Source organism: Neopelma chrysocephalum, unplaced genomic scaffold (genome assembly GCF_003984885.1).
Source record: "Neopelma chrysocephalum unplaced genomic scaffold, ASM398488v2 Primary Assembly neopelma1_101, whole genome shotgun sequence".
Lineage (NCBI taxonomy): Eukaryota > Metazoa > Chordata > Aves > Passeriformes > Pipridae > Neopelma > Neopelma chrysocephalum.
Window position 1 is genome coordinate 1,170,310 of NW_020897764.1, and position 14,088 is coordinate 1,184,397.

Sequence of the window (14,088 nt, forward strand, 5' to 3'; positions counted from 1 at the left end):
ATCCCCAGATTTCCGTGGAGACCTGTTGAGTGTATCTTTTCACCAAGGAGAGGAACCTTTTATGGATCTTGAGGAAACAGAGAGACCTCAAATCACTTGGAAATTTCAAAATATTTGTTCCTCCAACGACTGTTATGTAAACCCAGTGCAGAGTCTCGCTGAGGAATCCTTCCCTATGTAGGTCAGGAAAAGGAAAAGGCAAAGTCGTGCCCGAGTCTTGCAAGGGACAAAGGCAGATGCAGAAATTGAAGTATATTTTTCATTTTCCTGCCTGCTTCCCCTCGAGCAGCACCGGATTTTTCCAGAGGTAGAGAAAAACAGCATTTGCAGATATGTACAAAAGTTTATTTTACAAACAGCTACTGCTTTGGAATAACAAAATTGCAAAAACATCGACCAAAGTTAGAAAACCAGCTCAGGGGGATGTTTTCTACCTGAAGCACAATTGAACAGAATTCACTGAGTGCCCCCAACTCTTCCCTCACCCCCCTCCCCAACCTGATGGAATTTCTTTATAAAGCTTTAATTCAAGATATGAAAGACTTTAGTGGCATTGCAGTAATTTTTGATAACAACAGTTAATTGATTGACCATATTTCTATTACCTTTTCCTGACCTTAAAAACTCAAATCAGCTCTGATATATGATAGAAGTCTGATTCTGGAGCTATTTTTTCCACTAATAAGTATCAAATGTTACATTTGTATATTTTGTTACACATGAGCCCTCTAGTTCTATTATCTTAGTAAGGGACAAACAAGTTACATTTGAACTGAAAATGATGAAAGTGCAACAAATGTTACTGAAATATTTGTTCAGGACTCTCAGATGTCTCCTGCTGTAAGAAACCTGTCTGTAAATGCATCCTGCCTCGAGTAAGAAATGTATTTAATGTTAAAAGGCATAAGAAGCTTACAAAAGATTGACTGGAAAGGGTTACATGCACACACTTTGTCACTAAACTACAAGTGTAGGAAGGGGGAAAGTTCAGAATTTTGGGTTCTCATAGAAAAGTGAAAAAACCTCTGTGGCAAATTCAGCTTCAGGAACGTGCACACAAACATCTTATTCAGCTGCTGATGGACAGAAATGGAGGGAATCATCACAGTCTGCAAACTTCCCTTTGAACTTGCTTTTCATGTTTCACAAGTGTATGAAAAAATTATCTAATTTGGGGTAGTTTAATTCAATCAAAGAGAGAATGAATTGATGCCTAAGCGAGAAATAACCACTTTTAATTTTCAAAGCTGCTGGGGCCTGATGAGATCACACACACCAAAAAAAAAAAAAAAAATCATTTCCAATATTTGAAAACATTTGAGAAAAATGAAAGCATCTTCAGATATTACAGAAAGTCAGTAATGAAAACTATTATGATACAACAGAGCTCGTTAGCTCTAATCAAACAATGTTAAGTCTGTTGTGTCACTACAGACCCCAATTTGCAGGTCACATTGTGCCATTAAAAATCTGGCTCTCAGTACACAACTTTCTAAACCCCTGAAAAACTTCACAAATTATTTTACAGCAACTCAGTCGGAATATTGCAAAACTTACTCAATGGCCTTCAGCTTAAATCTATTTATTTTTTGCAAATACCTGGGACATGGAGTCATTTTTGGTAATAAACTTTCAAAGTAAAGTATTGTCCATGCTTTTTATCAGGCAACCCAGTATTTTTGTAGTCCCACCCTTTTATCAATCTAGAGTTCAGTATCTGCAGTATCAACATCTGATATTCCCTATATGGAACATAGGATGGGATACACCTACAGGCATTTCTTAAAGGAACCTCTATAGTTGGTTTTCTCAAAAAAAATTATCAAAAAGTGTTTTGGATAAACTCATGACACACTTGATGCTTTAACAACATCCAAAATGTGGTGGAGGATGCCAAGCACTGTAATAGGAACTGAAATGAAAGTCAAGAAGTGTTTAGAAACACTTTTTTAGTCTCCGAAGGACATTGCTGTTTATCACAAAACTCATTTTTGAAACATAAAAAGTTTAGACAAGTTGGACATGAAGCTCAAAACTCATTCACATCACACTTTTGCTCGCTGCTTGTCAGTTTGACAATTCCCACTGTGCATCATCTCACCTTTTCCAGCAGAATTCCTCAACCTCACAGTTCAGGAAGGATTAAGACAGAGTGGCAGCTTTGTTTTCATCGCCTCTATCCTGGACAGAATGCAATAATCAACAATCAAGACAGCACAGAATGCAGATTCCAGCATTAAAAAAAGCATTTTCATAAACTAGAAACGGCAGCCTTGGTAAGAAATCGACTTCACAGTTTAATAGTTGCTCACACACATTTCCCAGGAACAGGCACGAAGCCCTCAAGGTGTTTATTTATAAACAAGACTCTGCTGCACCCGGAAAAGCGGCGGCAGCAATTCATCCATGGCTTGGAAAAGCTAATTCGAGGAAACAAAACTGCTGGGTTTTTTTTTTTTAATTATCCTGTAAAAGTTGCATTTCACATAAAAAAATTAAAAAAATCAACTCAGCTGTGGAGCTCAGTCCTTTCTCTCTGTGAGCACAGAGTCGAGCGAGTTCACTGGTAAATGGGAAAGTTTCGGCGAATTCAGCGAACAACCTTCACTTGTGACACCGTCAAAACAGTTTGGGGTTGTTGTTGTTTTTTTTTTTTTAATATAACACTGAAAAAATGATGAAACATAGTTTTCATCCTCCCACAAGTGTTTTCAGCTGTATCTGCTGCTCTCACTGGGGCTCCTGTTGTTGGAGTAGCTGCGATTGCTTTCGCTGTCGGAGCCGTAGGACCTGCCGAGAAAAAGGTTCAGAAATGCCTCAGAACTGCTTCAGATTTGAGCTTCAAATTCAAATTTACATCGTGTAAAAAACATTGTGTTTGTTTTTCTTATCTGTGTCCATCTTAGCAAAGTCTTTTACAGGGTGGTGTTTCTTATAACTGAAGTATTGGCTAAAGGATACTCAAAATTGAAATAATAATTAACTTTACGTGGTGTTGCCCTGGATAACTCGAGGAAAGTTCTCTGTAACTTCTTGCTTTTTCTTTTACAGCTAAAACCCATCCAAAATTAAATGTTTTTATAAATGCTAATAGCTGACTGAGAAATATATTCTAACACATCTGATTTCATATTGCAAGCGTCTCTCAGATAAGATAATGTCACAAATCCTTGCTTCATATATGTTGTATTTTCTTGTTTGAAGAAGGATCTTGAAAATTAGGCCCCAGAAACACAAGAAAAGAGTGTGTGTGTGTCTCTGTAGTGTGGAAATTGTGTATTAAAATGGTTTGGCTTATCCAGAAGAATCCCAAGCTCAGCACCTGGCCAAACATCAACACAGAGTCCAGATGGTTTCAGACAAGCCACAGGAAATATTCCAATTACACAGAATAAGCTTTCATTAGAGATTTTTTTAGCCTCCTGCCTGCAAAGGAAGCTTTCTAAATGAAAGGTGAACATATCCTAATCCAACATCACTTCTTTGAAGCTTCTCAACATAATAAGACAATGATTTTGCAAGTTTCTTTCCGCATTCTTTGTTAATCTAATTAATTTCCCCTCAAACACAAGATGAAAGTTGTCTTGTGGAAATGGGGGAGAGCAAAACCTTTAAGAGTTGCTATAAAGTTGGGAAAAAATGAGTATGAGGAGGGTAGAGGATGAAAATCTACAGCAGTTGTAGAGACCTGTATGATTTATGACTAATAGGGGACACATTAAAAGGTATAAAACCAATCATCAGTGCTATTAAATCTATATCTCTCTATATCTCCTGCTCCACCTCTGATCTCTGTGAAATTTGCTCACTTGCACTTCTGTAAATCCCCCGGACAGAACAGAATAGAATTTATTCCAAATTCATCAGATTTGCAGGTAAAAATATTCTTTCAAAATACATTCTAGGAAGTTAAAAATTAAGTCTGGATTGCAGAGCAATTTTTTACTTTTTCTTCCAGATTGTTTTAAATCCATTTTTGCAGTTGAAACCAAAAAGAATTTACCACCCAATGGAATTCTTTGCATACCAGGCAGCTTTTAATCCATCACAGGGCATTTGATTTAAATCTTGAGAGTTAGTTCACTGTGTAGTTTTTAAAAATCACTGAATACTATCCAAAAAATCAGAAATCATAGAATCATGAAGGTTGGAAAAGACCTGTGAGACCACCAAGTCCAACTGTTAACCCAGCACCAGCACTGTCTTCCCCATTAAACCATGTCCTCAAGTGCCATTTCCACATGTTTTTTGAACATTTCCAGGGATGGTGACTGGGAAAATGTAAAAATTTTGAATGCATTCATACAATGAACTGGAACTCAAACCTTTCTTATCCTGCTTCTTCCCCATCCTCATATTTAGCATGTGAGGAGTTCTGACTTCCTCACTCGCACACACGCTCTGATTTTAATTGGTTTTAGTTATGACTTTTTTATGCTTAGGGGGAAAAAACCAGCACATTGGCCTTTCTTAAACATCACAGGTATGCATTTAGCAAATTTTTTCCCAAAAATCCAGTGCCAAACCACACCTGGATCTCCGATCGTAGCTCCGAGACCGTCGGTAGCTGTCACTCCTTTTACTCCTACTCCGACTCCTGCTGTAGTAACTGTCGTATGTGTAGGACCTACTTTAAAGGGAAAAGAAGGCAACTGTAAATTTATAATTTCTTGTCTAAAATGCTGTTTTATATGCAGGCTCAAAGGACATTTATATAGAGAGAGATGAAGGGCTGGATAGAAATTACTTTTGAAGGATGCGGCGAACAATTCCACGCTTTAGAAAAGTTTCAACACAACAACAATTATCTTCAAAGCAAAAGTAAAAATCTCAAATTTACTAATCTAGAAAAGACATAATAAGCATCCATAAAGTTTTGTGGTTTCTCTTTTTTGTAGATGCTGTAAAAATGTTGTTTGCTAATTTGAAAACAAGCAAAGTGATTCCGTTTATAACTCAATTTTATTTTAACAAAAAAAGGGGGATGTTTTCACTATTTCTCATATCATCACCTGTAACTGTAATGCCAGGATAATTTGGTTATTTCCAGCTTTTAAGTGCCTTATATTGATTTTGCTTTGATTCAACTTGTTACAACGATATTATAGTTTTAAGTACCACAGATCCCTGGAATTGTCCAAGGCCAGGTTGGAAGGGGCTTGGAGCAACCTGGGCTAGTGGAAAGTGTCCCTGCCCATGGCAGGTGGGTTGGAACTGGATCATCTTTAAGTTCTCTTCCAACCCAAACCATTCCAGACTCTATGAGATAAAGGCATTCTTATAAATAAGTATTTATATATGTATTGATATAATAATAATAATAATAATAATAATAATAATAATAATAATAATAATAATAAAATACGTAGCATACATGATATAAATTATTCTGTCATGTAATTATATATTAAAGTCTATTTTAAAGAAATATAAATAAAAAGGATTCTTACTTTTAGGTATTTTTATAAGAATTCCATTTATTGCAGAGTTTGTACACAACTATAATCCATACCTGGATCGACTGTGATGACCGTAGGAACTACTTCTGGATCGACTTCGGCTGTAGCTTCGACTGACAAAAACAAAAACCACAGAGACATCTTAAGTTAATAAAATACAAGTGCTGAAGGGAGCAGGGGGAGAGGGGGAGCAAGAGGAGCACAACATGTCTTGCAGTATCTCCAAACAGACAAACTCACCTACGACTCTTGTAACTGTGGTAAGAACTGCTTCGACTCCTGGAGCGATCTCTGCTGTACCACCCTCTGCTCCTGCTTCTGGAGTAGCTTCTTGACCTACAGTGAACAACAGGACAGAACAGAAACTGAAGAGGAAGCAGAAAAAAGTTATACATCTTTATCTTTTAAGCTAAATATTTATTCCATGCTTGCTATTAAGTTGATCACAGGGCTGGAGCACCTCTGAGAGCTGGGGGTGTTCATCCAGGAGAAGAGAAGGCTCCAGGGAGACCTGAGAGCTCCTTCCAGTGCCTAAAGGGGCTCCAGGAGAGCTGGAGAGGGACTGGGGACAAGGGATGGAGGGACAGGACAAGGGGGAATGGCTTTAAACTGACAGAGGGTAGGTTTAAATGGGATATTGAGAAGAAATTGTTTATTATGAGGGTGTTGATGCCCTGGCACAGGTTGCCCAGAGAAGCTGTGGCTGCCCCACCCCTGGAAGTGCCCAAGGCCAGGTTGGATGGGCTTGGAGCAACTTGGGATAGTGGAAGCTGTCCCTGCCCAGGGCAGGGGGATGGAATGACATGGTGCCTTCCAACCCAACCCATTCTATAATTGTATGACACTGTGCTGTTCAAAAGAAAAACCTGAGTTGAAAAAGAAAAACATGCCTTGAAAAGATGAAAACTTCCAAGTTCCCAGGGAAGGCTGTGGGAACAGCACCAACTTCTTACCTGTATGAATATGTAGAACTTCGGGATCGACTTCTGGAGTGACTGTAGGATATGGACCTTGTTCTGTGTCTGGATTTAGACTCGGATTTACTCCGTGACCTGCTGAGGCTCCTGGATGGACTGTTGTCATCTCTGCTTGGAGATTCCTCCTCACTGGAACTTTCCTGGTTCCTGGGCCGCCGATTGAGCCGTGCTGTTTTCCTGACCTCATCGAACAGAGACCCAGGCCTTACTTTATTCTTGGCTTTTATTTCAATCCTTAAACCTGCAGGTTTAGGCTCTGGTGCTACTGCTACACTCTTAACCTCTGTGGCTGTACTAATTGCTGCTGGTTGTAGGTTACCAACACCCTGCAAAGGCTTCCATTTATTGTCTATCATATTGCTTTGCGGATTTTCAGTCATTTCACTTTTCAAACCACAGTCTTTAGCACCAGACACAGAGTTACTTTCTTGCCTTCCTGTTTCTTTTTCTTCTTTAATATGAATCAAGTCTCTAATGCTGTTTCCTAGTTTGACAGCATCTTGCTCAGGGGTCTCAACCTGTGGCTCTTTTTTTATAGCAGCACTTAAAGCCTGGGGTTTAGGAGTGAGAATGACAGGAGACAAAACATCCACATCCACCTTCCCTGGCGAGTTACGATCCGGAGTACAGATCTCCATGTTGTCATCTGTCTGAATAACATCCTCCAATCCGTTCTGGTTACTTTCTTCAGCTTGTTTAATCTCATTCTTGCAGGCAGAAACATTTATTCCTGAGTTTAAAGCACCGGTTGAAGCGTTTGTTTCAATGCTCTCTTTATTAAGGTTGCTGCGATCTGGGGAGGCCTCACCTGTGGTGTTTTTATCTAAAAGGTTTTCACTCCCACATGACTTTTCACCGTTTCCCATTTTATCTGTGACTATTTCATCCTTTTCATAAACTTGTTTTTTATCCTTTATGTCCCTGGTAAGCTGCTTTTCCTTTTTATCATCCTTGGTAACCGGTTTTTCATTTATCTCATCGTCCTCTTCTTCACCAAACTCGAGGGGGGGCTGCCAATGAAACATCTCTTTTCTTTTCTGGACTTTGTGTTTTTTCTCCTTTTTCCCTTTGGATTTTTCTTTTGGCTTTTTGGAATGCGATTTCTTAAGTTGTTTTTTCAACCCATGCTTGTGTTTTTTTGACTTGCCTCGAGTGTCTGCTGAGCTGGAACAGGAACTGTCGGATTCAGAAGATGACAACTGTTTGTTTGTCTTCCAATCAGAGTCCAAAAAGCCTTCAGAGGAATTGGATTGTTTCTTTATCCTTTTGGTGACACTGAGCTCTGTATCAGACCCTGAGGTGGCCTCTCCTTCTTCTTTACCAGAGGAGGGTCTGGAATCCCCCCTATTATGCCTTGCCTCTCCTCTTTCAGAATTTGACTCCGAGTCCCATTTGCTGCCTGAGTAGGATTTCCGTTTCGTTTTTGCCCCTCCTCTGAGTTGCTCCAGAGGCTTCTCCATCCCTGCTTTCCTTTTGGAGTGATCAGAATCCCGCTCACACTTGGGCTTCTCCTCCCCTCTCTCAGAACTCAAGCTATTTTTATCCTGTTTCTGAGCATCCCCTTCTAATGGAAAACGACTTTCCTTCTCTGGGACCGCTTTTGCTTTGGCGGAGCGCTCGCTGTCGCTGGAGAAGTCTGAGGACGACAAAGTGTCGCTCTCCTTCAACCCTTGGGAAGACTCATCGTAGTCTTTGGGATGTTTGTGAGGCAGGGGACTTTCCGAGCTCGTCTCCTGCCTCAGTTTGGGGCCCCGAGCTTTCTGATCGCTGGACATGGATTTCCTTTTGTTCCCGTGTCTGTCCTCGTCGCTGAGGGAATAGTAAGACGTGGACTCGCTGTACCCCGACCGGTCACTGCGGTATTTGCTCGGTGACGGGGACCTGCCAGAAGAGTGGGATTTTGTCCTAGAGCTCGAGGGACTTCTGGATCTTGTGTAGGATCTGGAGTAGGACCGACTTCGGGAGGACCTGCTCCTGGACCTCGGCCAACTCTCCGAGCTCCTGTCGCTGCGGCCTTTGGAATACCCGCTCCGATCGCTCTCCGAGCTCCTCTCCCGCTTGCGGTAGGAGGAGGAGGAGGTGTTGGCCTCTTTAACGACCACCAGGCTGTAATTAGTTTGGGTGGGTATTAAATGGGTTGTTTTAGCTTTCATTTCCTGAATTCGCTCATAGGATGGCTTCCATGGTTTCTGCCCAGGTTTCCACCTGGAGGGAGGTGGACTGTCACTTAAGGGTATCACGGGGAGGTTTTCTGGGACAACAGGTGGGACGACAACTTTGTCACTGGGCAGAAGAACTGCTCGGACGGGCTCGGCTGCCTTGGTCAACTTACTGTCGTTTAATCGGGTTGAGATATTCCGTGGAGAACTGGGAACAGTCTTTTGCTGCCTGGGGTTAGAACTGGACCTCGACCTACTTCGAGAACGTGATGATTTAGAGGCTGATCTCGATCTAGAACTTCTTCGGGAGTAAGACCTTGATTTAGACCTGGATCTGGATCTGGATCTAGACCTGGACCTGTAGTAAGAGCGAGACCCTCTGCTTGATAAAGATGATGAGCTTTGATCTTCCTTATCAGACTTAGACCAGTCCCTTCTGGACGAACGCCTAGAAGACAAGGAAGAAGAACGAGATTTCCTCTCACGATCACAAGACGACTTTGTCCTCCTGTGGAAGGAATGAGAAGATTCCACGTCTGATGAGGCCGAGGCTTTCTTTTTTTTCGTTTGCTTGTGCTTCTTGAAATGCTTCTGCTTTTTAGACTTCTTTTTATGCTTCACCTTCTTCTTCTCTTTCCTGTGCTTCTTGTGATGGCTGGAGTATCTCGTGGTGTTTAGATCAGCATAACCATTATGGGACCAGGACCTGGATCTCCTGGATGCACTTCTTTCATCCCATCTGCTTGTACACGGGTCACTCAACCTGGACAACAAATCAGAAAGCCCCACCCTGAGTGGAAATTCTTTTAAAACTTCAGATAAATTAAGTATTTTTAAACTTGATTTTAAATCAAGATATAAGAACCTGACACACACACACACACACACACTACCAGGCAATTGTGTTCTGACTGAGTTTCTTACACTCATTTTAAGAATTACATCACTCCCAAGAGCTACTTCTCTCTAAGAAATAAATGAACCAACATCAGCAAATTTTGCATAATGTAGAAACTGTGTGAAGAGATTTAATGTTTTAATTACCCTAGTCTGCAGGACTTTGACCTCTACAACTGCAGGATTCTCAAACCACTTTTAAATATTAGTGTTCTTAAATATTAATTATTACTATTATTACTAACATTAACATTGTTGTTATATTATTAGATATTATTAAATATTTAAATTTTAAAACATATCTCAGTATATAAAAAAGAACCACCAGAAACATTTGCAATTATTCAATAATGGTTATACATAGTATTTTTCAGTTTTCCTTCTGAGGTTTCTGTCTCATAATTTCACAGAAGTTCATATTTAGTATGAAGTCAGAAATTTTGGAGAGCTGGCTTCCATCCATCACACAGTTTGCAATTGCAGAAAGAACATATAACCAAAACAGTAAAGGGTTGGTGGATTCAGTTGTCTCCCTTGGTACCCAAAGAATCCATATCACCCAGTCTGGGGCTAAAGGAAACCATGTAAGTTTTAAGGTTGGAAAAGACCTTTAATGTGACCAAGTTCAACGCCAACCCAACACCACCACCTTGGTCACCACTAAACCATGTCACAGAATCAACCCGGTTGGAAAAGCCCTCTGAGATCATCAAGTCCAACCCTTGATCCAACCCCGCCGTGGTTCCCAGCCCATGGCACTGATGCCACATCCAGTCTGTCCTTAAACACCTCCAGGGATGGAGAATCCACCCCCTCCCTGGGCAGCCCATTCCAATGGTTGAGCACTCTCTCTGGAAAAAATTCCATCCTAATATCCAACCTAAATGTCCCCTGGCACAGCTTGAGACCCTCTTGTCCTACTGCTGGTTCCTGGGAGCAGAGCCTGACCCCCACCTGGCTACAACCTCCTGTCAGGGAGTTGTAGAGAGTGAGGAGGTCTCCCCTGAGCCTCCTCCTCTCCAGGCTGAGCCCCCACAGCTCCCTCAGCCTCTCCTCACAGCACCTGTGCTCCAGTCCCTTCCCCAGCCTCATTGCTCTTCTCTGGACCTGCTCCAGCTCCTCCATGTCCTTCCTGAGCTGAGGAGCCCAGAACTGATGTCCTGAAGTGTCACATCCATGTTTTCTCTGAACAATTCCAGGGATGATGACTCCACCACTTCCTTGGGCAGCCTGCTCTTTACAACCCGTTCCATGAACTTTTTTTTTTCCTAATATTTAATCTAAACCTTCCCCGGCACAACTTGAGGCCATTTCCTCTCATTCTAGTACGTCTACACAACGTGTTAAACACTGTGTAAAAAAAAACCAGACTATAAAATTTATGATAAGGATCTTACTTATCTCCTTTGCTCCACTTCTCCCCACTGGGAGGTCGGTACGTCCTCAATCTCTGCATCTCCTCTTTCCAGTGAGGAGGGGTCTCACTGCTCTCGTCATCCTCGGACTCGGAACACGACCGGGATCGAGGGGGGGTGTGGTATCGCTGTGAAAGCACAGAAAAAAACCACATTATGCAACTTTCTTACATAGCAAACTGTGTCTTTTCATACTCAGGGCGTTTTACAAAGCCTGAGGGGGGTCAGAAGCTCACCCTTTTTTTTCCTAAACATAAAAGGAAGGATCAAGGAAGAGGCCATGGATTCCCAATTACTGCAGATAACTTCCTTTTTAGTCAGGATGCTAAAGCACAGATGTTTCACTTCAGTTAGCAGACACTTAACTGCTCATATGAGCAAAGACAAGCCCTATTTCCAAAGTTACTGCTGTTCAGCTCTGCAGAAATGAGAATCCAGTTTAAAACACCTTCCAAGCAACAAGAAAATAGAAAACCAAACAAAAAAAACCCCACTAAAACTCTCCAAACTCTTTCACAAAAAAGAATAAAGAAGCTTCATATTTAAAGAATTATGCTTAGGCACAGCATTTAAGTGGGCAATAAGAGCTACTTGTGCAGCAGAGAAACAACCCTCTAATATAGTAAATTGTTATTTTCCACTACCCAGTTGGATACACACTCAGGTAAATTCTGTGAGGAAATCAGATGCTCCTTGACTCAATAAAAAACACATCTGGATTTCACTCAATTATTTTAAGCCACTTTTGAAAGCAAAAGCGAGGGGAAAAAAGTGTTGTCCCCCAGAATGAAATCAGAAAGATGCATGTATTCATTTATACAGTTAATTACAAAAGTCTTTAAGATACCTTGTTTGAATAAAAAAATACAAGGATAACCTACCATATAGAACTAATTTGGGCTGAAGGAATGACTGCTTAAAAAAGCTTTTACAGATGACTGGCATATAACAGGTTGTGAAGGTATCATGGATCTCCCTAATTCTCAAATAGTCTATTCAGGAGTATCCTGGAATCTACAAGTAACTGTTTTGGAAAATATGAAACAACTTCACCCCAAAGAGAAACTGTTGCTGATCAGATTATTAGAGATGGCAGAAAAAATATGCTTCTCCAACTAAGTGCTGGCCCTAAATGACACCTTGTTCTCATTCTTCACTTTTTTCAAGAGGGTGTTAAAATGATGAAAAACATCAGAGAACCCCCAAAACTTGGCAAAACCCAATTCCACTCAGCTTTGAGTTACTTTTCCCTACATTTTTATTTACGTAAATACGCAAAAACATTCTGCCTTAAAGGCTTTAGTGGATCCCACAAGTGTCAAACACAAATCCAAGCTGTCAGATGCAAAGGCAGCTGCCACATTTCATGTCAAGGCTGGAAAATTCGGGTTGAGGCTCAACCACTCCACCACCTTGATCCGTGCTATGGCATCCAAGCTGTTAATTTTGTGGCTTAAAATAATTGTATCATGGGGGATCAGTGGAAAAGTACTTCCCAAATCCACTGGTTGTTATATAAGAAAATCACACTCAGAGGAGTCTCAGTTTAAACCATCCTAATGAAGCTTTTAATTAGAATATCTACAGATATATTGATATCTGTATATACACTTTTCTTTTTGAGAATTTCCACTTGCAAAAACATTTGGCAGGACCAAGGCTTCGTTTGGCTTTATGGTTCCCCAAATGCCACCTGCTAAGCTGATCCAGGAAAAGGTTCTCCAGGAGAAGAATATGCTGCAATCCAGTGGAATCAAATGCACAATTACAGCAGTTTTTCTTATTTTCTCCCCCTTTTATTGAGTGAAAAAACAACAGCACAGCTGTGCAGCATTTTGGGCCTGGATTGCGAGTTACTAGAGAAGAAAAACTTTTGGATTATATATCAGAAAGGGCTGCAGACACTCAGGACACTGCTGAGCAGACTGGTGTGTCTTATGTGTTGCAGTCCCAAAGCTCAAAGAAAACACAAGGAAATCCAATGAACAGGGAAGAGGAAAAGCTCTTGTCACTTCTCATTGCTTTGGATCTTGTGGCTTGTGTGGGATGAATCTGCCCGAATTAGTTTCCATCTTTTAAAAGAAATAGTTTCAGTCTTATGTTTGGAGACTTCTTGTGGCTGAGAATTAAGCCTTTGTTTTCCCAAACTTTAAGAAAGTAACAAGAAGGAATGAAAACCTGCATCATAAAATCAGCTACCTGACAATATTTCAACCTCCTAAACTAGAATGCAAATAAATACATGTGAATAAACACATAAATAAAGCATCCTACAAAGCCTCCAAGGAAAGTCAAAGCTCAGAGAAGATACTCTGGGTGAGAGGAAACAAAGAGATAAATAAATAAAACTGTCACATACTATTGTGCCTCTTCCTTTAATTTTTCGTCCGGATTTAGAGACTGATGGTTTCTGGTCAGTCAGAACTGGAGTGGCATCAAGAAGCTTCCTACATAAATTAATAAAATATGAGCTTGCATGGAAAAAAAAAAACCCAGTTAACCTAATTTTAAAGTTAATAATGAAAAATATTCATCATCTTATTCATTCATTTTGAGGCAGAACTAAGAATTCAGCGAATTTTCCAAGAAATGAGACAATTTTACAACAAAAGGCAAATCAACATGTATTTGTTTTCAAGCAAATGTGCAGCCTTTACACATAAATAAATGCTAACAAAGGACTTGCAAAATCCTGTTACAAGTGGTTAATTTGTGTTTGGGGCAGAAATCCTGAGGGCAACATGGGCAGAAGAGGTTCAGGATCTCAATTCAGGAGAGTTCACAGGTTCTAAAGTCTTGCTTAGGAAAGAAGAGGGAATTCAATCCTCCTTTTTACAGTTTGTGTAATATCCTCAAAAGAAATAGTTGCTAAATGTTTGGAAATATGAGTGATGTTCCAAGAAAAGACTTAGAGGAGACTAAACCGTTAACTGAAATTAAAACAAACAAACAAAAAACCAACAAACCCCCATGTCCCCCAAACACAAACCAAAACCAAACAAAAACCCCCAAAAACCTACCCCCCCGAAAACAAAAACCCCCCAAACCAAACAAAATAAAAACCAAACCCTCCCAAATAAGAAAAAGCAAAACAAAAACAAACAAAAACCCACAAAAACCGAAACCCCCCAAAAACCAACCCCCAAAACCCTCCTAAAACCAAAAGACCAAAAACCCCCCC

The 14,088-nt window shown here is 40.5% G+C and overlaps 1 protein-coding gene across 1 annotated transcript in view; it reads right to left on the minus strand.

The window, feature by feature from the left end:
- Positions 1-323: 323 nt before the first annotated feature.
- Positions 324-14,088, minus strand: part of NKTR (natural killer cell triggering receptor) — a 36,988-nt gene continuing 23,223 nt past the window's right edge. The window contains exons 10-16 of the mRNA XM_027695512.1: positions 13,267-13,383; positions 10,890-11,035; positions 6,413-9,358; positions 5,700-5,795; positions 5,513-5,572; positions 4,532-4,630; positions 324-2,790 (exon numbers count right to left, since the gene is read on the minus strand). Of these exons, the coding sequence (XP_027551313.1) occupies positions 2,712-2,790; positions 4,532-4,630; positions 5,513-5,572; positions 5,700-5,795; positions 6,413-9,358; positions 10,890-11,035; positions 13,267-13,383 (3,543 nt within the window). The 3' untranslated portion in view covers positions 324-2,711. The remainder of the gene's footprint in view (positions 2,791-4,531; positions 4,631-5,512; positions 5,573-5,699; positions 5,796-6,412; positions 9,359-10,889; positions 11,036-13,266; positions 13,384-14,088) is intronic.